The sequence below is a fragment of the Lepisma saccharinum genome, chromosome 21 (assembly GCF_977018435.1).
Source record: "Lepisma saccharinum chromosome 21, izLepSacc3.1, whole genome shotgun sequence".
Classification (NCBI taxonomy): Eukaryota; Metazoa; Arthropoda; class Insecta; order Zygentoma; family Lepismatidae; genus Lepisma; species Lepisma saccharinum.
In genome coordinates, this window is record NC_139249.1 from 30112861 (window position 1) to 30137330 (window position 24470).

General features: G+C 34.9%; 2 protein-coding genes across 7 annotated transcripts in view; one reads left to right on the forward strand and one right to left on the reverse strand.

The window, feature by feature from the left end:
• LOC146004005 (uncharacterized) overlaps window positions 1-7552 on the forward strand; it is a 51148-nt gene extending 43596 nt beyond the window's left edge. Inside the window, exons 6-8 of the mRNA XM_083142552.1 lie at window positions 1577-1742; window positions 2272-2351; window positions 7053-7552. Of these exons, the coding sequence (XP_082998678.1) occupies window positions 1577-1742; window positions 2272-2351; window positions 7053-7228 (422 nt within the window). The 3' untranslated portion in view covers window positions 7229-7552. The remainder of the gene's footprint in view (window positions 1-1576; window positions 1743-2271; window positions 2352-7052) is intronic.
• A 2411-nt stretch (window positions 7553-9963) lies between these two features.
• The window catches only part of LOC146004392 (uncharacterized), a 118960-nt gene continuing 104453 nt past the window's right edge, over window positions 9964-24470 (reverse strand). For 4 of the 6 annotated variants that reach the window (XM_083143205.1, XM_083143202.1, XM_083143204.1 and 1 more), the window contains 3 exons: window positions 21221-21481; window positions 18888-19034; window positions 9964-16139 (listed from right to left, as the gene is read on the reverse strand). In XM_083143205.1, coding sequence (XP_082999331.1) covers window positions 16029-16139; window positions 18888-19034; window positions 21221-21481 — 519 coding nt within the window. In that variant the 3' untranslated portion in view covers window positions 9964-16028. The remainder of the gene's footprint in view (window positions 16140-18887; window positions 19035-21220; window positions 21482-24470) is intronic. The other 2 variants (XM_083143203.1, XM_083143206.1) reach the window with 2 other exon arrangements.

Genomic DNA, 24470 nt, shown 5'->3' on the forward strand with positions numbered 1-24470 from the left:
TCGCATTCGTTAGTCGGAAGTAGAGCTGCATTATTCCTTGACGAAAGGTGGTGATGATAGGTATTGCCGAATTTCGCAACACACAATAGTAAGTACGAATATCTGCTGTTTGTGTCGTTGCTGGTTGCACCTCATTTACAATCTTGACGGTGTGACGATAGTGTAGTTAGTGTATGTTGTGTATTGTGTATTTGTGCTGTCATTAAAACAACTGGTTTGTTAAGTCGTTGTAAGAGATTAAAAAAATATTTGTTGCATTTGTAATTATAAACTAAGGTATATCTGATAAGAGGGGAAAAAAACCTCTTGGGTGCAGAATATCGTAAACGCAAACGAGAAAAAGAGCGCAATATAGAAAAACAAAGTGGAGCATTGCACAAATTTCTGAAACTTGTAGTGAAAACCGAAGAAATCGAAACCGGTGATTCTGAACTCGTGGCAGGTTGTTCTAATTGCGATCCTGATGATAATGGTGTATTTCAGCAAAAAAAGTGATACATTATCTCCTTTTGTTGGTGCTCAGGATGTAGTGGAACTGTATGAAGAATATGCAGATCCATCAAACTTAAGGGGGGAAAAGGTACAAAGTGAATAGTGTAATCATGAAGAAATCGTGGTTTACGAGGCATACATAATTGTACATACATAGTTTATTGTAAAGAGTGATGAAGTGAAGATATGTTACTTCATGTACAACATTCTGGAAAATATACATAATTATATACAGTATAAATAGTCATGAAGAAATAGTGAAACAAACAAGAGAGCTGAGAGTTCTGCACGTCGGCAGAAACTATGGTGAGTAAATGCAACAGATATTTTATTATTATTAGGCTTAAATATATATTATTTTCTTATTTATGAATAACTTATCTTCTCATATTATGTATTCTTTCATTTTATTATGTTAAAAATTGGTTATACCATGTGAAATTGCCATGGATGTTGTTCATACATTACGTTTTCTTTGTACGTATTTTGGGGTTGGGGCGGCAAGAAGTAAAATTGCACGGGGCGGCAAGAAGTAAAATTGCACAGGGCGGCAAAATCACAGGGCATGGGCTGTGGAGAACTGCAACTCATCATTGGGGAATAAAATAGCAAATTTCATTACAGCAACTGCTACATATACGCAAGTTCAAAAAGTGCAAATACACCAAAGTTGTATGAGAAGAACCACTTTTAAGTACCCTTTGTTATTTAATGTTTTGTGTAATAATACTACTACTAATAATAAATTTGTATTGAATGTTGTTATTTGAACAAAAAGGTGTAAAATAGTCTTACAGAACCAAACTGAAACTATCAACAACAAAATGGAGCAATTATACTCTTCTTGAAATGCTGGAACATGTTATTTATAAAAATAGATAATAACACTGCAAAAGACAATAAAAATCTCTATCCCTTCTACAGAATTATCTCCAAATGAAAACACAATGTCATAAGCAAAATATAGACATTAACTCTGTCACTGCAAGTTACAGTTAACTATCTTGAAATGTGATCAGAGTTACTGTTATTAATAAAGTGATCATGATTAATAACTAATTATGTTGTCAACTATCTTGTACAGACAACGGAAAAATTATTGGTTCTCAATACCTGAGGCAATGTGAGAGCACTTACATCAGCCAGCAGCGGATAGTAGAAGCACTCCAAAAGCATGGAACAAAAGCTGAGTTCGGTTTCATGCTTTGTGATCCAGATGGAAGTTATGGAAGTAAAGCCGTAGAAGACATGTACGTACATTTTTTTAATATTATATTGTTAATCAATCTATCAGAACAATTTTTTTACTTAGCATTATCATCATTCTTAGATAAAAAAGGTAAAGTGCTCCCCTGTGCTTAGCACCATGCCATGAAGGCGTATAGGGGATGTGGGGGTAATGCCCCACACTTTCTTGATCCGGCCATGAGTGGGGGTGATGTGATCAGCATCACGCCCCTGACTGCCTTTACCCCCCAGGTACCCATATCATTCGACGCTAAATTGTAAGAAATTTAGTATGCTAACAGATAAAATGTTCATATTCTTGCATATTTCACAAAGGCCAATAAGCAGTATTTTCAGTCATTCATCCTTATTTATTGCATGAATGACTTTGTAATGTAAATGCGACAATGCTAAAAATCAAATTGGAGAAAGTTGAAAAGTACCAATTTTTAGAGGTAAGGTTGGGTTCTGGTGTAAGATTTCAATGAAAATTATGCAGAGTTTCTAAGTTACATAAACAAATTGGTTCAAGTTAATTTTATTTATTTCCAGGTGCTACTGCAGATGGAAAGATAACACAAATATAGAAAGTTTTTTCACTGAAAACTCTGATGCAGACAATGTTGATTGCAGTAAGTAACTTATTAGTTATAAACAGGTGAAGTTAATTGTTAGAAATTCCTCCTAGTATAAGAACATTCAGAAAACAGATTAATATTTCAACTTTCTCTCTCAAACATGTACATACTCATGTTAGTGGAGGCATGATATGAATTGCAAAAGATATAAGAAAACAATTTTACTATAACTTACTGAAAAGTTATGTGAAAGTTGTGGCTCAACCAGGGATCAAACATGAGTCTTTGGCATTCCTGCCAATTAGCCGAGCTACAATTTTTGGTTATGTATTTTGTATTTGTATGTGTAAAATCTACAGAGCATTCCCTACGAGACTCGGCATCAGCGATTGTCTTTCCTGGTGAACGAGGTCTGCGACAGTCGCACGCTACAGTCTGTTTTTTTCGCTCTCTTTCCCATTCTGCTGACGTTGCAGACTGACGCCAGTATAATCCTCCCTCGGAAGTTGTGTTGTGTCATATCCGTGTGTTGAAGATTGTGATTTAATATGGCACCACAAAAGTTTACATTACAACAAAGGATTTATCTTGTCAAATGTTACTTCGGAAATAGGAATTGTGGAGAAGTGCGATGACGTTTTGCAATGCAATTTCCTGGTGTTCCCATTCCACATGACCACTATTTTAAACCTCATAAAAAAGTTTAGAGTAACAGGGTCAGTTCTGAATAAAAGTTGAAAGAAAAACCCATGTGTACTTACTGAGGAAAAACTCGATGAGAGGACTAAGGTTAGAACAGTCTCGGAAATCTATCAGCTGCCTCTCACAAGAAACGGGTGTTTCAAAAACCACAGCATTTAGAGCCACTACAAAGTGTTGCCGATGGCGTTGTGGATCTTATATTTATTATTTTCACAGATGAAGCATGGTTTCACTTACATGGCCATGTTATAATGCAAAACAAGATACTGGAGTACAGAAAATCCTCATCTCATTCATGAAACGCCTTTACATGATGAGAAGGTTGCCGTATGGTGCGCTATAACTGCACATAGGATTATAGGCCCTATATGTTTTACGATACAATCAATGGTGACAGATACAGAACACAAATAATCACCCCATTTCTTGAACAGTTAACCGATATTGAGTGTCAGAGTGCTTATTTCCAGCAGGATTCAGCAACTGCCCATACAGCAGACGAAACATTGAATTTAATAAAGGAAATTTTCGAGGACAGGGTTAATAGTAGAGGATTATGGCCCTCTAGGTCCCCCGATTTGTCAGCCTGCGATTTCTATTTATGGGGAAATCTAAAAAATAAAGTATACAAAGACAATCCGCACACCATCCGTGAGTTAAAAGAGAGTATTGTACAAGAAATCAGAAGAATTACAGTAGACGAACTTGCACATGTACAGTAAATGCCAATTTCCTTCAGAGATGGCAGGAATGTGTTGCAGCAGAGGGACATCATTTTCAACACCTTCTGTAGTCAAGGTTAGTACACAATATGAAAACTGTAATTTTAATAGCCAACTCTAACGACTGTTGTGGACCCCGTTCACTGGGAAAGACAAGCGCTGACGCCGGCCTGCCGAGTCTCGTAGCGAATGTCAGGGAATGCTCTGTATTAATGTAGTATTGTATTGTAATATAAGTATTGACATGTTCTATATTACCATGTACTGTTATTTGTACACACTGGTAGTCCTTGGATGCAAATAAACTAAACTAAACGCCAATGTTTGGCCTCTCTAGTCCACAATTTCAACAACTTACATTCCTGCAGAGTTGGGAAGTAATGGAATGGAAGTACCATGTTACTTTTTTTTATTGTGCAATTTTTGGCATTTGCATTTGTAACACATTACTGAAATTACATGAGAAATTTTTAATGTTATTTTGTTACTTTGCAATACATTACTCGCATTACCTAGATATATTCAGAACTGCGAGAATTTATTCACTAGGATGAAGCATGTTATATTGTGTTGTTAAAACCTTCACTGCCCTACAGAAATAGTTAAATGTTCCTAGTGTATGGCAAAGTAATATGTTACTTTTGGAATCAAAGTAATGGTAATGCAATACAGGTCGATCTGCGTATATGTGTCCGATTTTTGAACAGTCACTCCTGCGAACAGAATCGACCGATCCAAGCAGTTAAAAGTGTGGAAGGACGGTTAGAGCCTGTAGTATCGTGGCACTATTGCGTGTGTGTGTTGTGTGCAACATGGCTCCTAATGTGAACGTGAATGACGGAACATCTTAAAATACATCTGCTGATGTTCCTCACAACTTACTCATTTAATTTCAGTGGTTTTCCCCTTGAGAACATTAATGGTGTGTTTTATCACACAACAATTTTCAATTTTAGCACTTGTTGTAAATATCGAGGCTTAGCAGCAACTAAAAAATCTCAATTTCAAGTAGTCTCGAGTAACAGTCACATTCTCTGAACGAGTAATAGTTTCAACACATATTTTCTTATTGGCACGCAAACAATAACAAAGTTTCAGGCTTGAAATTGGTGTGACGAGAATAAAATACATTATGTAGCACCCATTTGGTAAGAAAAAATATTTTGGAGAGACGGGGATTCAAACCTAGGATTTCAGCTTAGAAAACTGGCCTTTAACCGACATGGCCACAAGCCACGGTTAAGAAACCAAGCTATTTGAGTAATTTATCCATAAGATTGTATCTTTTCCTGTCCAGTTCGAAACTTTTGATGTCGCTTCTCGCTAATTACATTAATTTGAAAGCAATACGCTTTATCAGATAGTGTTTGTGCGCTGTGCACATTGCTGACAGAATATAAGTCAAGCTTGTGCATGAAAATGAAGAAAAATGTTGCGAAGTCGTGCTTTTGTGGAAGTTGAGTTTCCAACCCTAAATGATAATCATGTTATAGCTTCCATCAACATAGTGGATTCTGCTATGTGACGAGGAATCTTATTAACCAACGGCACATATATTATATTATTTTTAAACTATTTATTTAAAAAAGAAGTGTCATTATTCTGGAATCTACGGAGAAATTAATTCAGCCGGTACTGATTTTACGAGTCACAATTCTATGTTTTTGCTCCATTACGAAACCAAGGTGCATGTGTAAAAAAGGAAAGTCCGACAATTTTCATTTTACAAAAATTCTATTTACTGTTAAAGTTAAATGAGAGGACAACCATTGACTTATTGTTAATAGTTTGGATGACTGATGTGTGTGTGTTTGTGGTGAGGGGTACCTCTTCCCATGTGCCTCCCTGGCTGTGACATAAACACTTCTTGCTTCGGATTTCTATTATTTTTCTCATTGCATATTCAGTGCAGACTTTGCGATTATGTTTGCCAAAGTGGATGGGGAAAGAATTTATATATTCTTCAAGCCTTCTCCCGGTCTAGGATAACACTTTTTCTGAAAGAAAAAATAAGTTTTTTTTTGTCTTTTGCATCATTTTCAGGAATTACAACGGCACTATTTCTGCCTCGCTTATTCAAATTCCTTCATTTTTTTTTTCGTTATTTAGTGTTGCTTTTCTTCCATTTTCGGCCACGCGCAATGATGAAGAGAGACTAAAAAAAAACACCCATGCTCAGGCCAAATTCAAACCCGGGGCCCTCGCATTCTAACGCATTGTGATAACCACTTCTTCACAAACGTCAAAAATGCATTTTTTTTAAAATATATTTTTCACTAATTTTTCGCATTTACATTACTTTCAATTAGACGTGGAAATTCCAGTTAATTAATATTTATGCTGCAATCTTTCCGTTAGCTCTTTTCTTTGAGTCTGAGAGACATAAAATTCCCTGCATATGGTTAAATTGATTGATAGTAAGCAACACTGCTGCTTTACGAACACTTACTTCAGCTGTATTTCTGACCACGAAGCTGGACTTCAACTCAAACGAGTGTGCAACTTTTTGTGGTACAAAGAAGAAGACAAATAACAGAAAAATTAACAAAGACAAAGAATGAAGTGGTAGATTGGTGTACAATGAGACAGACCTTGAGAGGAAAGGAGTAGAATGGTACCAGGTGGTTATAATTAAAGTGACGGTGTTCAGAGTGGTACAGCACGGGCTGTAATGAGAGTAGCAGTCTGAAACTTCGTAGATATGATAATGAAGCAATGCGCTCGCGAATTATGCAAAAAAAAAAAATAGTTCCAATTCTCGCCACCAGGGTAAAAAATGGTGCTATAAGCAGTCAAAACTTGGTATAGTTATAGAAAAAACACTATAAATCGCAGAAAACAATACTCTTTGTAATAAAATATCGCTACAATTTCACTATTCGAATTACATGAACATTACTAAAGGAAAAAGCAACAAGCGTCACCAACAACAACCAGGGAGCTCACACAATGGTTAGGCAATGTCAACGACTTTGACGTCAGAGTTACGGAAAATTCCACGTTTTGACTGCTTACAGCGCCATTTTTTACCCTGGTGGCGAGACTTGGAACTATTTTTTTTTTTTTGCATAATTCGCGAGCGCATTGCTTCATTAGCATATCTACGAAGTTTCAGATTGCTACTCTCATTACAGCCCGTGCTGTACCACTCTGAACACCGTCACTTTAATTATAACCACCTTGTACATGATCAGATATGATTGAGAGATAAAATAAGATGAGCAGCATAGGAAACCCAGAAAACCTGCTGCATGGAGTTGGAAAGGGACGAAATAAGTAAGTATGGAAACAATCACTTCTATTCATCAGTATTTCTACTTTTGCATTTCAGATTGTGCCAGAGATAGGAAATATTATGAAGAAGCTGAAAAAACAACGAATTTAAAATGCAAAGGAAATGGAAATTACGAACCTATTCAGCAAGGTTCAAACGGGAAGTACTGTGTTGATGCAGATGGTTACCCTACTATTGAATATGATGAGAATACAAAATGTGATCAGCAGTAAATTGTATCTTCAATACAACGAAAGAAGAGGCCCACAAGAGACACTGAATATTATTTATGCTAAGTCATGAACAGCAAGCAGATAAGCAATTATCTATAATTTAAGAAATAACCATTTTGAGTGTTTGACAAAGTTTTGTGATAGAGCACGTTTGTGAAACTATATGGCAATCACCAATGATATGCTGTGAAATCTTTAATCGCCATCAATACTACTGATGCAAATTTAAATGACAGACATTTAACATCGAAATGTATATACTAATTTCCTTCATCTATCAATATTATTGAGGTTTTCTTTAAATAAATTTAAACTGTATGCTATTTTTATTCTATTATTTATGAACTTGTGTTTAAAATATATTTCTTTTGATTGAATTTAGTTTATTAAAGTCACTTTTCAGCCACTTTTGGCAAATCACAATGATAAAGAGTTGAACAGTCACTTATGAACAAGAGAAAACACAAGTCCCGGAGAGGATTATACTTGGCTGCAAATCCAGATGCCAGAGCCTCGTAGCCTGCAAAATGTAGTCTAGGGTGTACTAGGAGAGAGGCTGACATTTGGGTGTCTTGTCAAAGGATCACTCCTTAGAACCCTCAACAATATTTCTAAGATTCATCTACTGTGGCTAAGGATATATGCATGAAACTTTCCTGCAATTTTGACTTGTTTTGGCAGTTTTTGTGCTATCAAAGATTCCCAACTAGAGCTAGCTGCAATAAGGCAGTAAATGCACTCTACCCATGATTACTACTGATGCTTGGCAATGGGCATGTAGTCATGGACAGACTATATCGAGTGGTTCATAAGAATTGCTCCTGTAGTTACACATTATTCCAAAATACATTCCCTTCTTGGTGCAGTACACATGAGATACAGTTTCCCAGAAAAGCAACTCTTGTTTCAACATGACTTGTTCTCAACACAAAGTTTGGTGCCAAAAATATATTTGCACCCACAAATTTAAATTAGAACTGATCCAATAGTCTTGCCAATTCCATCAATCACTGTCGTTCAATACTGTAGCAATTGAAGCTGTTCTGAATATTTATAAATTTATTACTTTGCCTTTATGCCACCATAAGATATGATAACAGGAGCAGCTACTGCTTATTCGCACATGCATACCCAAATAAATCTGTAATGCAATGACTTTTTATATACTTATTCATTAAACATCATCTTCTTGAAAATATTTAATGTTACAATGCCATTTCACTGGCCATTTGCTTCGTTTGAGCAGCATCTACCTCGGTCTCTCGTGTAGATTGCGGCTGCTACAACAAACACATTTCAAACTGTTACCTCTTGTCAATGTTTTCAGTAAGCAAAGAAAGAAAGAAAGAGAATTTGGCTCTGGCTTCCATCATAGGGACTCTTTTCGTACAGCCAGCATGCATGTTGTTACTACCAGCAGTCATGCCTGGAACGTAGTGTTACAATCCTTCTCCATTTGAGACCCTGTGACGGATTCGAGGCAGCCAAAACATCACTGCAAGCTGTTCATTTTATTAATTTACTTATTTTTTTAAAAGAGAAATTTGAATTGCAATCTCACCCTGTTCCGATAATGGTAGGGGGATAAAAATCATCCAGTGCTTTGGTATCCTGCGTTGAAGGAGAAAATGGGGAGGAAGAGGGGAAGACATCATCTTCCACTACAAGAATCAAGGTCTTTGCATCGTTTGCAAATTGTGCAGCACTATCAAAAGCACTTTGCTCTTTCAGCATCAAGTGTTTGTTTATGATGGGAAAAACTATAAACAGCAAAAACAGACACTTAATATTTAACGATGCTGAGTTTTTTGACAACGGAGCAAGGGAGGAAGTTATTAATATTCTATAAACAAAGCTACAAAATGTGCAGCGACTGAAGTAATAATGCTAATAAAAGTCTGATACGGTGGAAGGGATAGAAAAATTCTGGAGTATGAAGCAGGGCAGTATCAACTAAGTGAGTACTCTTTTATTTTTTATAATTGTTATTCTCTTGATTTTGCTCGATTTTGTTGGTTGGTCGGTCAGTCATGAGTTCTGCAGATGGCAGTCGAATTGGCTTTGTTTGGTGTATGCAAAATTATTAATCTCCTTGTTCACTATTATCAGCAGAGCGAGGGAGGGAATTTTTACTAAATATTTTGCAAATCTCCAATAATATTGATACGAGGGTCACTATTTATATTTTGAGCCTAACAATGAAAAAACAGGAATTTGGCATTGAAAACTGCTTTATTGTTTTTCGAAGTATTCTCTTTTATGGTCAATACACTTTTGCATTCGTTCGAACCATTTGTCAAAGCAGTTTTTCCAATCTTGAGACATCTCCATAATATGGTTTTTGAACGCATCAACGGCCTCTTCCTCCGACGTAAATCGTTGTCCACACAATTTATTCTTGACATTTGGGAAGAAGAAGAAGTCATTGGGTGCCAAATCAACACAAACACAAATGAAGCTATTGACAAAACATTTGAAGTAGGTTATGGTCAATAATGCCAGACGATTCCGTGCAAACGTCAAATCGCGCCTAACTTCAATCAGTGTTGCCAAGGCTTAAAATATAAATAGTGACCCTTGTACGTATTATAGATCAGTATTTTTATGTTTTGTGTGATTTTGCTGCTTCAGCTGCCACTCTATGGCAATGAAATTAAGGAAGAAAATACTGCAGAACAGGAAACTTACATTCGTAAAACTAAAAAATTCAAAACATTAAAAAATCATTTGTTCATTATTACATATTTACATTAAAGAACAATGTCAGTCACAACCAGATGCTAGACAATCAAATTACAATTTCAGAGCACAACCTGCTAACAGTACTCACAAGTACATATTATTTACACACTGTAGCAGGTCTAACAAACAAACAAATCACAAACAAAAGAAACAGTTATAATCATGGAATTCATTTTACAAATAGATCATATGTAACGCTTCAATTGCTCCAATATAGTCATTATTTTTTTTAGTTGTAATAGGTAAATTTTAGCATCTTTTTAATAAACAAGTACTCAATGTACTAGAACTAATAGTAAGTTAACAATTAAGAACTCTGCACTCTTGTCCGTCATTTTACTTCTCCCTTGTACGAATCTGTTTAGGTACTATAAATTCTGATTCAATGACATCACCAAATTTTGAAACATGTTATAATGTTAGGCAGGTTATGTGAAATTCTGTGAAATATTTAGTGAACTTCACACATTTCAGCAAAAAAACTATCTTTACAACACTAAGGTTAAGAACAACTTCCTATATCCCTCTATGGGCAAGCAGATGGACATAACTTACTTTAATTTGACTCTTAGAGCTTTCTCTGAAAATCAAAGACCTAAAAATTCATTTCAAATTTCAGAATTTTGAGCCGTGATGTGTAAACTGTAAAGCACCACTCTCCTAATTGAAATTAGCAATGTACGTACATTTACTAATTTTTCTTTTTGTATTTTAATCTTTGGGCTTTAGGCTTTGTAGATAGGCTAGATTAATTGATTTGTTTATTTTATTTTGCTTTTCTGCCACTATTGGCTAATAGCGAAGATGAGGATGAGTGATGATATGATGTAATTAGTGAAGAGACCTTCACAAAGAACACACATGCTCAGGCTTTGGTTCAAACCCGGACTCCTGGGACCACAGCGTGCAGATACTCCTGCATCAGGTACCAATACCAACATTACTAGTTGATTTTGATACAGGGTGTTTCAATAAAAAGGTAACAAAGTATCCAAAACACACCATGTTCAGTTACCTTTTTATTGAAACACCCTGTAGGACTTGTTCAAGCATTCTACATTCAATGCACTCTTGTGACAAATGGTGGGAAAAGTTTGTTTGAAGTTCACTTCATGCATGAAGAAGCTAGTTGAGGCTGGCTGGACCTACAGTTAAAGTGGGATCCAGACCACTAGATGTCTGCACATGGTATTGAACCAAGGATCCTTTGAAATCAAGGTGATGTTACCACTATGCTATTGGGGAGGCCAAAATGCACCATTGTGGAATAGAACCTAGAAACCAAACGCTAAGCAGAAAGAGAACTTCACTTAAAAATGGAACATTAGAGAGAATATTCTTCACAAGAATCTATGAACAAACTAAACATTGCATGATTTTTTTCACACTCTTCAATTTTAGCAACAAAACGGTGAAGGTTCACTTGAAATTCTCAAACTTGCCAGCGTAGTTTGAACTATTTTACCACCCAAGTATTTCATAGCTTAAAGCAAAATTCATAAAGCTTTGGACAAAATCATAAGGGAGAAATTACACAAGAAACATGCTGGCACACATATTCATTTGTTAACATCAATAATTAAGGATAAAGTAGATTAACACATTACAAATGCTACATATACAAAAGTTATTCATTACAAAAATATTAGAATTTGTTTTGCATACATTATCAACACTCTTTAACAATCACAAAACCCATGCTAACACTGTGGCAGGGATGGACAATTGTAGTCATAAACATACATTCACTATCCAGTCTTGTCAACAATTGAATGCAAATTCACTTGCAAGATATTTTATGGCTCACTAAAGTACATTTTATGCTTAAAGATATTTACTGCTTTAAGTTCAATAATTTTTGATGGGACTACTCTAGTATTGGGTACCAGTTTTTATGTAATGTTAATATTCAATAGCCATCATGCTTATTTCCAATTTATGCAGGATTAAAAAAAAACAAAAAAACTAATTGACGGCTAAATAAAGCATCTCCTGTTGCATGTAGGAACATAGTATTTTTGTCCCCACACATTAGGAAAGCGAGATTGGAAATAAGTTGCAACTCTGCTATCAGTTATCAGGGCTTAAACACTTACAAAATGAAGTAATGTTTGTTCTCCACTTGATGCATATTGAATCTTTATGAGAATCAATTTATATAAATTTTAAATGATACCAGCTATTATTTCTGGAAAAATGGCATGCCTGTTGGTACATTGGTGTCAGTTTAGTTGCAGGCAATATGCTCTATTTATGAGTTTTATTAACAAAAATGAAATGAAAGCTTGGAGTGGTGTGTCGTAATGGAAACTCCCATTAACAGTTCAATTTTTCTTAATTTATTACTTTTTATCATTTTTTATTAATTTATTACTGAATTTTAAATGGAATGTGGATTATCAAGTGTTATTTCAGGGCTACTTGAATTAGGACAAGTGAACTTTTGTTATTATAATTCAGGCCCATAGCGAGGAGCAGGCTAGGGGAGGGGGTGCCATTCAAAAGCCTTTTTACCTTTTAAAAAAAGACAACAAATGCATGCGATGAAGAAATTTACACTTGGCAGAAGTACATTTTGGTAAAACAATGCTGGTATTTTCTGTTTCCCAAAGTAGTAGGAATAGTACGTTTTTAAAGATGTTATTCAGACATTAAGAATTTTTTTTTTCAAAATCAGAAATGCACACTATGAATCTTTAAATATAACCTATATTATTTTTAAATGAGGTTTTGTTTCATTTCAAAATTTGTAGGATGTAAATATCACAAACCATGCATATATTACAATAAAAATAATAATAATTTGAAGGATGCACATAAAATGTTAGTGCTTGGTAGTGTGAGGAGGAGTGGGAGCAAACTGCAATTCTGCCTAGAGTGCCAAAAAAATATCTTGGTACGGGGCCGTTATAGTTTCCCAGTAGTTTACAATTATATTTGATGCATAAACAAATTCATGAAAACAACTGCCAAGTTAGGATGCTGGATGCTAATGGGTTAAAACATACGCTTCAGGATAGAAATTTAGTGCAAGAAGTACGGTTTGAAGTTATTTCAATTATGTATTTATGCATCTTCAATGAATTTTTAACAACAAGTATTGTAATTTCTATTCCTCTGCAGTGCTTCATGAAACATTGTAATACCTGATACTTTTAGTAGTTCTTACATTGTTTTTTACTTCTCACATCACTGCTAGATATGCACACATTTCAACAAAGGGAAGCTTTAAAACAACCAGGGAAAATACCTTGAGCTCTTCCCTACAGTCTAAAACTCTTATTTGCCATTTATAAGCTTTTCTAAACATACAGTAGAGAATATATATTTTTAACAAATACACACCCCAACTTATACACAACAAAAATGTTACCTAGTATGGTATAACAACACAAGTTTTGCTTTATTTAACACTATTTTCTTTTGACCTTCAGCATGTTAACACATATATATTATGACTGAGTTGAATAAATATAACTTTAAGTACTAGTGAAACACCGAGTTTCACAATACCGGTTACTATGGTAGCTGCCAGTTCGTCTTGTAATATTAGGACTAGATTATTAATACAACAGGAACACGTCTTAGTTAAACATATAACTTTAGTGTCAAATATGTCATGCTTATCAATTCCTCTATTCATATCTTTTCTTCTCTCTCACATGCATACAGATACAAAACTTAATATGAGGTCAACATAATACTGATTTTATCATTAAGTAGTCCAGACTTTCCTAAAACATTTGAATTTATATTGTTATTATTATTATTATTATTATTACTGAAGCACAAACACATTTGAACTGATAGACCATAGACATTTGTATCACGAAACCCAATGTATTGGGAACAAAGAACAGGTAAGTTAGATTACAACTTGCATGGGATCATATCAAAGATGGTGATCTTTAGTTGCCATGTCTACCTGCTTACTGTAGTTTTTTTTCTCTACAAACGACTCGAATGTGCTGCTACTGAGAATCCATTATCTTTTCAGTTAGAATGCAGTATCCTAATCATTATAAGTAGTTTTCCCAAAATCAACTTAGTTGTTCCAGGGCAGAGAATGTATATCTACATTTTCCCCTATTGTGTACAAATTGCAGATATAAATTCTTAGTTGTTGAGCGATAATGGAAACATGTACATTGTTTCTAAGTCATTTGCCAATTGTTTTACTGCAAACGTTGGACATTTCAGTTCACAACTTGCTTGCTTGATGGCATCACAAGTGCCATCCATTTTTCATTCAATGCAATGATTCTCCATGTAAAAAAAAAAATCTGAACTACTTAATATAAAAAAAAAGTTAAATTATACCCCATAATGTGATCATTTGGTAATAACATCCATGTCTGTCACACTTAAGTTAATGTATAGAATTTGTAACAATGTAACACACACACTTCTACAACAAATGCATTTCCAAACATAACATCTCTTCAATCTATCTGCATTAGAGGAGCACAATAATGGCATACAGTTCTGCATCATGTCTTTCTTATAATATGTGAATATTAGATCAAGTAGAATTAATGTTTTACGTGTAACGAACACATGCTTCATATTTTATACCAATTAGCCTAGATAATACATTGTCTTCTGGATTTTAAAAGAGTACAAAATTACCTATATGCTATATTTACATACGTCAGAAAATAGTAAATCTTAAAACTGTTACTGGTTTAATATATCTAAAGTTAAAATTGTCTACATATGGACTTACAAGCTTAAAATTGATCCACTTTTATGGCATTGTTATCTTATAAATTCTTAAAATTTCATTGGCTAGAAATATTCTCTGCTTTTTAGGTATTCAATTATGAATAACAATGATTTTGTTGGAAGTGTGACTGATAAAAAAAATTGTTTCACCATCCACTTCTACTTTCTTTTCAAAATATGCTAAATGTTCCTTTCCATTGTTGTAATATTAAATGAAATAATTGCAAAAACAATGAAATGTTTTTGTTAAAGGTGAAATTCTTTGCATTACAGTTTATAGACTGATATTTTATATTCAAGTAAAATGATCTTGAACAATAAAAAGAAACTGTGTAGTAGAGCCACACTCATCTTCCAGTGCAATGTTTCTTCAACCAATTGTATGTAACAGTTCAAAAGATGATTTTGGATATATCTAAGCTAAATAAAACCATAAAATGCAGTAGAAATTGTAACTCAATGAGAAGGAAAAGCATGTAGAAAAATGGAATACAATGGCTTGTAAATCGATTGTTGTGAAGATACAGGCAAGGTACGACAAATGCATGTGAAATAATAATTAGTGAAATATCAGACCAAAAATTTAAATGCAGTCTTGATGCCAGTTTTATTCCTATTTTTTATCATTTTCATCACATATATATTAAAACATTTATGACATATTTTTATTATTCTGCACAATGTTTGACCTGATTCAAGATTGATTGCCAAGTGAACAAGAATACCATCACATGGACATGGAACATCCTCCTCAAAATTTTCAGTTTCATTATTAACCAAAAGTTTCATTTATATATATGCACAAAATCTCTTCATTCAATACACAGAATCTTTGATAATTACAATAAAGTATTTTATATGAATTACTAATCAAATGCAAGCCTGAATTTTATTTTTTTTACCAAGAAAATTTATTATTTGCATATGCATAAAAAAAATTTAAAACAAGTCATGTAAAGTACATTTGAAAGTAACATAGATCTATTTACAGAATAGTGTCAACAAACATGAGATTCAAAATCCATAAACTCTTACTCAATGTTAACAATTTAACAAATCTTTCACAAATCCATCAAACATTAACTTTTCAAGTTAATTGTTCACGTCTGTTTAAAATTTTAAAATTTGTTCATTTGGCATTGTAATACACTGCTAAAAATGATTCAAAAATTAACAAAAATACTACAAAAAGTGGCCTTTCTGGTTGTCTCTATTTGAATTTGCATTATTTTTATTTCATATTTTTCTTCCTTTGTTCTTCACCATGCAAGCTACCTGTTTCTAACACATGTGGATTTCACAACTTACATCTGTCTTTTTCTAAACAGGAAAATCAGTCTTCAAGCTCATCCATTCGGCACCTCACTGCCATTTCAACGACTTCAAGGCTTGGGTAATCCAGTTCCTTGACCAGACAGAGGACAGCCGAAAGAATGTTGGAATTCTGTGGAGTATATTGACAAACAATGACTCACATTTGACCATCACAATCGTAGTTACATCAACGGAGATAACATTTTCACAACACTCAATTTTTTCACCATGACAAACTGAATTTAAACCTGCTTCATCTAGCTTTTGGGAACATGACAACGTTAATTTTATTGTCTGAAAAACTTTATATTTTTTTACCATATTTTAGCTTTACGTAATTTTTGGCAAAAGTATGGTGTACAAACTTTGCTGTTTCATTTTAAAATATTCTTAGATACATTTGTTGAAACATCGCCGGAGTTGTAATTTAACAGTGGCAATGCTAAGGGGTGGGGCCGAGGAGGGCATGCCACTTACCCAGAAAAGCAGCAATAGTTTTTGCTTGGGAAAAAAAGGTGGGGGAGAGGATTATGGATCTATACTATACCTTTACTTTACAAAACTAGAGTACATGGATTGTGCAGTACATTGCCCTTCTTAGGGATTCATAGAAAAACATGCTGAAATTTCTACAACTTACATCCAACCCTGAAAAACAACCTTGCATCATGGGTTGTCGCGTGACTTTTACTAGGGATGGCACACATGAATTGATGCTCTATTGATCTTGGCATATCGATGTATCAGTTTATCGGCAAAATTACTGACAATTTTATCAATCTGAAATACCTATAAATATCTTAAATATCATATAATTTAGTACAAAATTCTGTCATTGTGTTATAATTTTTATGGATATAAACTAGGCCTGAGCTGATACCACTTTGAACTGATACCGATACTCGTTACCGATCCTACAGGTACCACTGAGATTAGTCTATGATGATACATCAGCATCGGTAATGGCTCAGCACAAATATAAAGATGTAATCTTCATTCCCTACTTTTTTAAAAAAGTAATTGTCATCTACTAATACACATAATTTAAGGAGGTCAATGAACCATTAAGGTTTTTCAAGGGCCATTTGGAATTTTACATTGGATCAGTAGAATATCGGTATTGGTAAATTTTATATTGGTACTTTATCAGTATCAGTAATTCAGGATTTGCTTTAAAGATCTTCTCACAACAGCTATTTCCTACTGACTGTACATTTATACCCATTAAAATAATGTAATCATTTTGCACTTAATTACAGGCTATTTATAGAAATATCAGATTGGTAAAATTATTCCGGAATGTTCTAATGTTACTTAACCACAAAATACACTTCCTTTAAACGTATGTTGCAGAAAATTCGTGAGAACTATGCAACTCTGGTCATTTTGTGGACCCCATGGGATAACTCCAGAAAAGCACTGGTCAGTATTGGTGATGAAATTTGAACAAATACTTTCTGATACTGATACCAGCTCTGCCCTAGTAAATATCCAACTTCTCTATTAATTCCAAATCCGAAGCCATATTAAACACTGGCACACGCAGGAAGGTAGCTGATGAGCCAGCCCCTCCGAAAATTTTGTGACGAGGGAAAAAAAACCTAGTAGTAAATGCAAGCTCCCATTAAAACGACCCCCTATTACCAAATGTCTTTGAACAACTTGTAAAATGAAGGATAAAAATGGTACTTTCAAAATATTTTATACTGTATCCCCACCCTTCGCCGTAACGCAGCTATGTAATATCCACATTTACAGTTCCAGCTCCCTTTGAAAAAAAAAATCCTGCATATGCTGGTGATATTGAATAATGTTCAGTTCAGTGAAGCCTGGCATTTTACAATACGGTTGACTCCAAAGCTCTAAGGATCAGCGTGCCTCGTATCAGAAGGTTATCTGGAAGAGGACTCAAAAGTACCAGAAGCCTGGTGCTAACATCACCACCACCACCCCTCTTGACTCAAAATTAAGAATGTGCAACATTTACACACATGCCATTTGCCTCAACACCAGATTATCTGTTTCCAGTTTAAAATTTCAGTCCAGCTAGAAAATGAACCAGGGACCTCAGCATTAGATGGAAATGAGTTTTACTAATATCATGGATGGCTTCTCATGAAATGAGCAAAAACTACTGATAGCATCACCATGGAAATTCAATGAACATAAAATCAAATTCTAGCCTCTCACAGCTGGGAAATACATTTTAAAATTTATAATAGCACAGAAATAGCATACAAAATACACATACAGCAGAGGTGTTTTATGAATATCTGATGTATATCTTAAAACAAAATGGAAGGATAATGAGAAACAGGGAAATTGAAGAACCATGTTCAAGATGGCAGATTACTACAGACAACTTTGCTGTTCTCCCTCTTTCTTCACTGGATGTTCTTATGTATTTTTATGCATTTGGCACACATTGGATTTAAAAAAAAATCTATATTTCACATAGGTGCAAAGAGTTGAGTGGAAAAAAGTAATTCTTAAGTCAATGTCCATGACAGTTAAGAAAAACATTGAAATAAGTGGAAATAGGAAAAAGATCTTGCAATACAGCAATCATAGAGATTTCCTCTAAGGTTTATACTAAACATTAAGATGCAACTTGTTTTACATGCTCCTCCTTTTTGATCTGTCAGGTGTGAAGACTCATATAAATTATATAAATTTTTATCAGTGTATTGTGTGTTTCACCTGGTGCTTCATTAATAAATTTAAAAATTGTTCAATATCCCATATTTTGTTTACAATGGCTCTACTCCAAGAGTATCTCACATTTAATACGACAAACAGGATACTTAGCAAAGGAACATTGCTTCTGATGGTTAGTAACTATACTACGGAAGCAACTACTAGCACTATCCACTCTTACCCTTGTTTTTGGTCGAGAAGGATATGGACGGTGATTGGTGCCTTTCTCTGCAGGAAGTCTTTGAGATGCACTTGCTATCTGCTGTTGCACCTGCTTGTACGTCCGTTCATAATGCTGATTCACTATATGGCGTGGATCTTCATTGCCCTACATGGGAGAAACACATGTTAGCATTATGCTTATTGATGATTTTTAGGACTGCAAGCTGATGCTGAAAGTGCAGCGTATAAAAACATCACGAGATTACAGAAATTATGCACAAGAAGCATAAACACCAAGTGAATTTATTATGAAGACAAGAGAACCGTCGCTTAATTCTTGACTTTCTGGATGACAAGCCATTTATTTGCTGGCCAAAGACAGGCAGGAATGTGCAGCTAGTGCATCACATGAAATGTCTATATCCTTAAAAAGTATCCAAGTGTATATCCTCAGGCTATGGTATAGGTGGTGCAGATATATATGCAAAATGCTACATTGCATTTCACAGAAAATTGGTTTATCCTTTTAAGAAAATTCAGAAGATGCAACTTATCACTTCTTTGCATCAGCCTACATGTGATACAGTATAAATACTTTATGCAATATTTCTACCTAATTGTTAGTTAATTGTGATGATGACAAAGGATGGATGAAACAACAAAGAATTCTTATTGTGAATTGAACTAAGGATCCCTGGTTTCACAATGTGTCATGCTAACCAAACATTTTCGAAGCTGGTGTATATATGATACAGAAGAATCATTTTTGGGAAGTCTTTTGTTGTGTTCTGCGGGAAAGAAAGCACATTGTGTATTAACACAGGGAAATTATTCTTCCCATGAACTCAAGAAAGCAGGGAGAGAATTATCATAAACTTTCAGATATTATGATTAATGATTTTTATATGACGGACACAACAAAATAATGATAACATGAATTGATGTGAGAGAAAGCACAATGACCTTCTGAAGATATTAACCAAAAATATTTTTTTAAAAAAATAGTATATGGATGATTTATTTACCTGTGTGTTTAAAGACTGTTTACAAGGAAATTATTGGAAAAAGACTGGTGGTAGTGCTAAGTCTCAAAGATCTGGAGTATAATGACTTCAGGCACCATTACCGTAAGTGAAATTTACACAATTCATAATTTCATCTTTGAATTAAAGAGTGCTTCAAAGTTAATATTTTTACCATTCATATGCACAGTGTTAGGTTAAAATGGAGCAATAAATAGGATTGTACAGGGAAGAAAGAAAAAAAATATAGGATTGTAAATCTGTTTCCACTTTTGGACATTTACCCTCCAGGTGCCCACACACACTTTGAGGACAAGCTTGGTGCTCCATGAACTAGACAGTCACACACTCTACAGAAACAAATAGGGTGGCAAAAATACACTGTCAAGTCCCTTGCTTCCTACCTTTTTGCATGAATGAATTAAAAGGTGTGAGATGTTTTGAAAAAAATATTTCAACTGAAACTTCAAAATTTTGAAGATACTTCTGAGTTTCCCAGTCACAAACTGATTGGATCTCTGAACGAATGATATTTTAAAATTCTGATACTCCCATATATGAAGGTATGAATTTTGTTAGGTAAAATTCTTCATACATTGATAGGGTACACTTGCAATACCAATACGAGATTTGGTAAGACTGCTGACATTAGCTCCAAGTGGTATTAGGTGTAATAAATATGCTACGGATAACACCAATACAAGATTTTGCAGATGTTGATAGAGTTTACCCATACTAAAAGCCAGATATTATACTGATCAGATATAAATTTACAAATGCTTCATGAAGACACTGAACTGTTTACTCACCTCCTTAATGTATGTAATGAGGTGAGTTCAAAACTACATTTTGTTAGACAGTCCACAAAATCAGAGTACAACTTTATATTTATTTACGAAAATTCCAACTTGAAAGCATTATAACACCAGTGATGGACTCAACATGCTGACCATGTGCTTGGCATCCCTTGGGCCTCAACTCAAAGTGGTGGTGTGCCAGAGTTGAGTTTAGTTATATTCAAAACAAAATATAATTTTATCCAATACCATGCAATAGGTTAATCTTCAATCCCTCCCATCCTCAATATAAACATTACTAATTTTTGCAGTGTACTGTATTCCTGTATCATTGAAATGCAACAATCACCAAATATTATGCAAGGAAAGGAGTGGAAACGAGGAAGGCCGAGGAACACAACTGGTAAATACATTATGCAAGTCAAAATAACATTCGCATGCCTCTTTAATTCAGAACAAAAAGCATGCCCACGTTACCACATCCCAAAGACAACATCAAACCAGCATGCAGTCGACGACCAATGCACACTCACCTGCCCGTTATGAGTTCCGTCAGTATACTGGGGCTGGGGTCTAAAGTTATATTGGTTAGTGTCACTGTCTGCATGGTGCCTATGCTCCCCACGGTATCGGATGCTCTCGATCTCCACGGGAACAGGCATCCGGGCCTCGTATGCGACAGGGGACTGCAGCCCCCCCTGTGGAATAGGTTCCTGTGAGTCAGGTGAGGCCACAGCTATCGCTTCATCCTCAATCTGCAAGTCTGTGCCTGCCTCCTCATTAGTGTGTGAGGACTACATAGGTTAAAAGATAACAGAAAAAAAAGAAGACATAGGTTATAAACAAAGAGAGCAATCTACAGCAAGCTTCTGTATCTTACCATGCAAGCAGGTCAGAAACGCAAGCAAATGTGTGTAATGCCAAGAGTGTTGTGGAACATGTCTGAAGTACTTTAGGTATATAGATTCACCATTTCAAAAACTAGAAACTGGGTTCACACTTAACAGTACTACAAAGTACTGTTCTTATGACCTGATATAATCCCGTTAGGCATTTAAAATGCCAAAAGTTTGATTCATTTCACTACTAAAAAGAATTGCTCTTAAAATACATATAATAATAATATATATACACAATAGTGGCATTAATTCTGGACACTTTTAGAAAAATGTTATTTTTTAAAAAAATCTTGAATGTAACAACTATATTCTGTATAGAAACATTAAACAAGTTTAAATGACATCGTTCAGTAACTTAATAATTGCATCTGAGTGCAGCATTGTAGTCTGATTATTATTGTTATTGTTATTTTCAACCAACAGAACGCTTGTGTGCGATTGTTGTATACTGTGAGCATCATTCAGTAACTTCAAGAATTGCATCTTACTGCAGCATTGTTGTCTGATTTATTGGTATTTTCTGTACTGTACTGTGGGCCAAGTGTGAGCTTCATTGTTTACAGCAGTTGGTAACTGACTTTTGTGAAGTGAACATCTTTTAGGTGCTGTACGTACGTACGGTACGTAGAGCGAATTGAAAAGTGTTACTGAAATTGCAAATAATGGCTCCTAACACAATAAAACATGCTGATTGGTCACCAAGTAAAAGAAGTAGGGAAGTATCACTTCGTGATGAAGGCAATTCTAATGAAGAAATAGCGAAAAGGTTGTTTGCATGCAGTATGAAGCAACTGAGAGCACAAAAAACTGCTCCAAGAAGTGGCGGGAAACCAAAACTAACTTCTCACGACTGTCGTAGAATCTGCCGCATTTCTCTACAAGATTGCTGGCGTTCCGCAAAATATGTTAATGCCATCTGAGAACTTATGGGGTAGAAGTTTCTGACTGAACAGCCAGACAAAAACTTTGCGAAAATGGTTTACGAGCGAGGGTCGCAAGAAAGAAGCCTTATCTCAACTAAAAGCAGAGACATAAGCATGTGGATTGGGCATTAGCACACAGGGAGTGGACACAAGAAGATTGGAGTAAAGTCATTTGGAGCGATGAAAGCAAGATCAGCATCTTTGGAAGTAATGGCATCAGGTTTGTGCGTCACTGAACAGGTGAAGACATGCTACCTGAGTGCACCACCACCACTATGAAGCATCCAGTCAAAGTCATGATGTGGGGAAGCATGGCAAGGCATGGTGTCGGGCACCTAGCAGTGTTAGAGGGCAACATTAATGCTAAAAAATACCAAGAACAGGTCTTAAGAGATAAAACTGCTACCCACTATTCGTGATTTGTTTGGGGGTGACATTCAGTGGTACATCTTTCAGCAGGACACCTTTCACTGTACATGATATTTCGTCGAATATAACATGGATAATTTGTATATAAATGTTTGTAAAATTATGAGAAATTCAAAGACATTCTGAAAAATCATTTTCAAAAATAACATTGAAAAATCATTAACAAGGAGTGTTATTATTGTGTTAGGAGCCATTATTTGCAATTTCAGTAACACTGTTCAACTTGCTCTACGTAATGTACGTACATACAGCACCTAAAAGATGTTCACTTCACAAAAGTCAGTTACCAACTGCTGTAAACAATGAAGCTCACACTTGGCCCACAGTACAATACAGAAATACCAATAATCAGACAACAATGCTGCAGTAAGATGCAATTCTTGAAGTTAGTGAATGATGCTCATAGTTGACCTCCTGTACAACAATCGCACACAAGCATTCTGTTGGTTGAAAATAACAATAACAATAATAATCAGACTACAATGCTGCACACAGATGCAATTATTGAAGTTACTGAACGATGTCATTTAAACTTGTTCAATATTTCTATACAGAATATAGTTTATACATTCGAGATTTTTAAAAAAATAACATTTTACTAAAAGTGTCCAGAATTAATGCCACTACTGTATATATATCTTAATGGCATGCATTGCTAGTAGAGCACTTAAAAATCACAAGAATTACATAAACGAACACTGTATTTCTTAAATTGGTAATGTTTTAATACTCCAGTTTTTTTTGTCAACCCATGCAACTGAAACTTGTTTATCTTCTATACATGTAGTTACAGCTACAGAGAAGTTTCATATTACAGTGAGATTCCCCACGAGGAAATGCATCACTGATATAACAAATGATAAAAAAAATGAATTCCTTCAATGGGGTCCCAGTACCTATTTCCAGTTTCCAAATGCTGAAACTATACCTGGTCTATCTCCCAGATGTTATGTATATATAATACATCTTGTATACTTCTTTTCTGATACGTGAGAAAAATGTGATTGTGATGAACTGTTATAAATACTGTTAAAACTAAGTGAAATATGAGCGTGTAGTGGGAATGACCCAGTAGTAATTTGTATTGGAAATTTAGTTTGAATGTGTAGTGAAAGTGAGTTTATCATGCAGATATAGTTACTATTATTGCAGAAACTAAAAAAAAACACATTTATTCATAATTGCTTGTTCACTCATATTCTTCCATTCTTCCCTTTCAATTCTCATCAGCAAAGGTCCAATGTTCTGTATGATTTGTTTCCAAGATAAATTATTTTTATTATCATCATCCCCAGAACCAATGTACTGTATTTCACTATTCATAAAATATCACTGTGGTGTAATAGTACACAATTTTTAAAACTTTACGCTGTAGTTACTTTGCCCTCTCCAAAAAATATGCAGTGCTTATATATATATATACACAGTGCGTCCATTTCGATCTGCAGCCGAGAGATCGGGAGAAACGTGGCGGGCGGCGCTGACGGATATGCCGACATTTGAGGCCTGTAATGCCCGCTTATTTTTGTGGA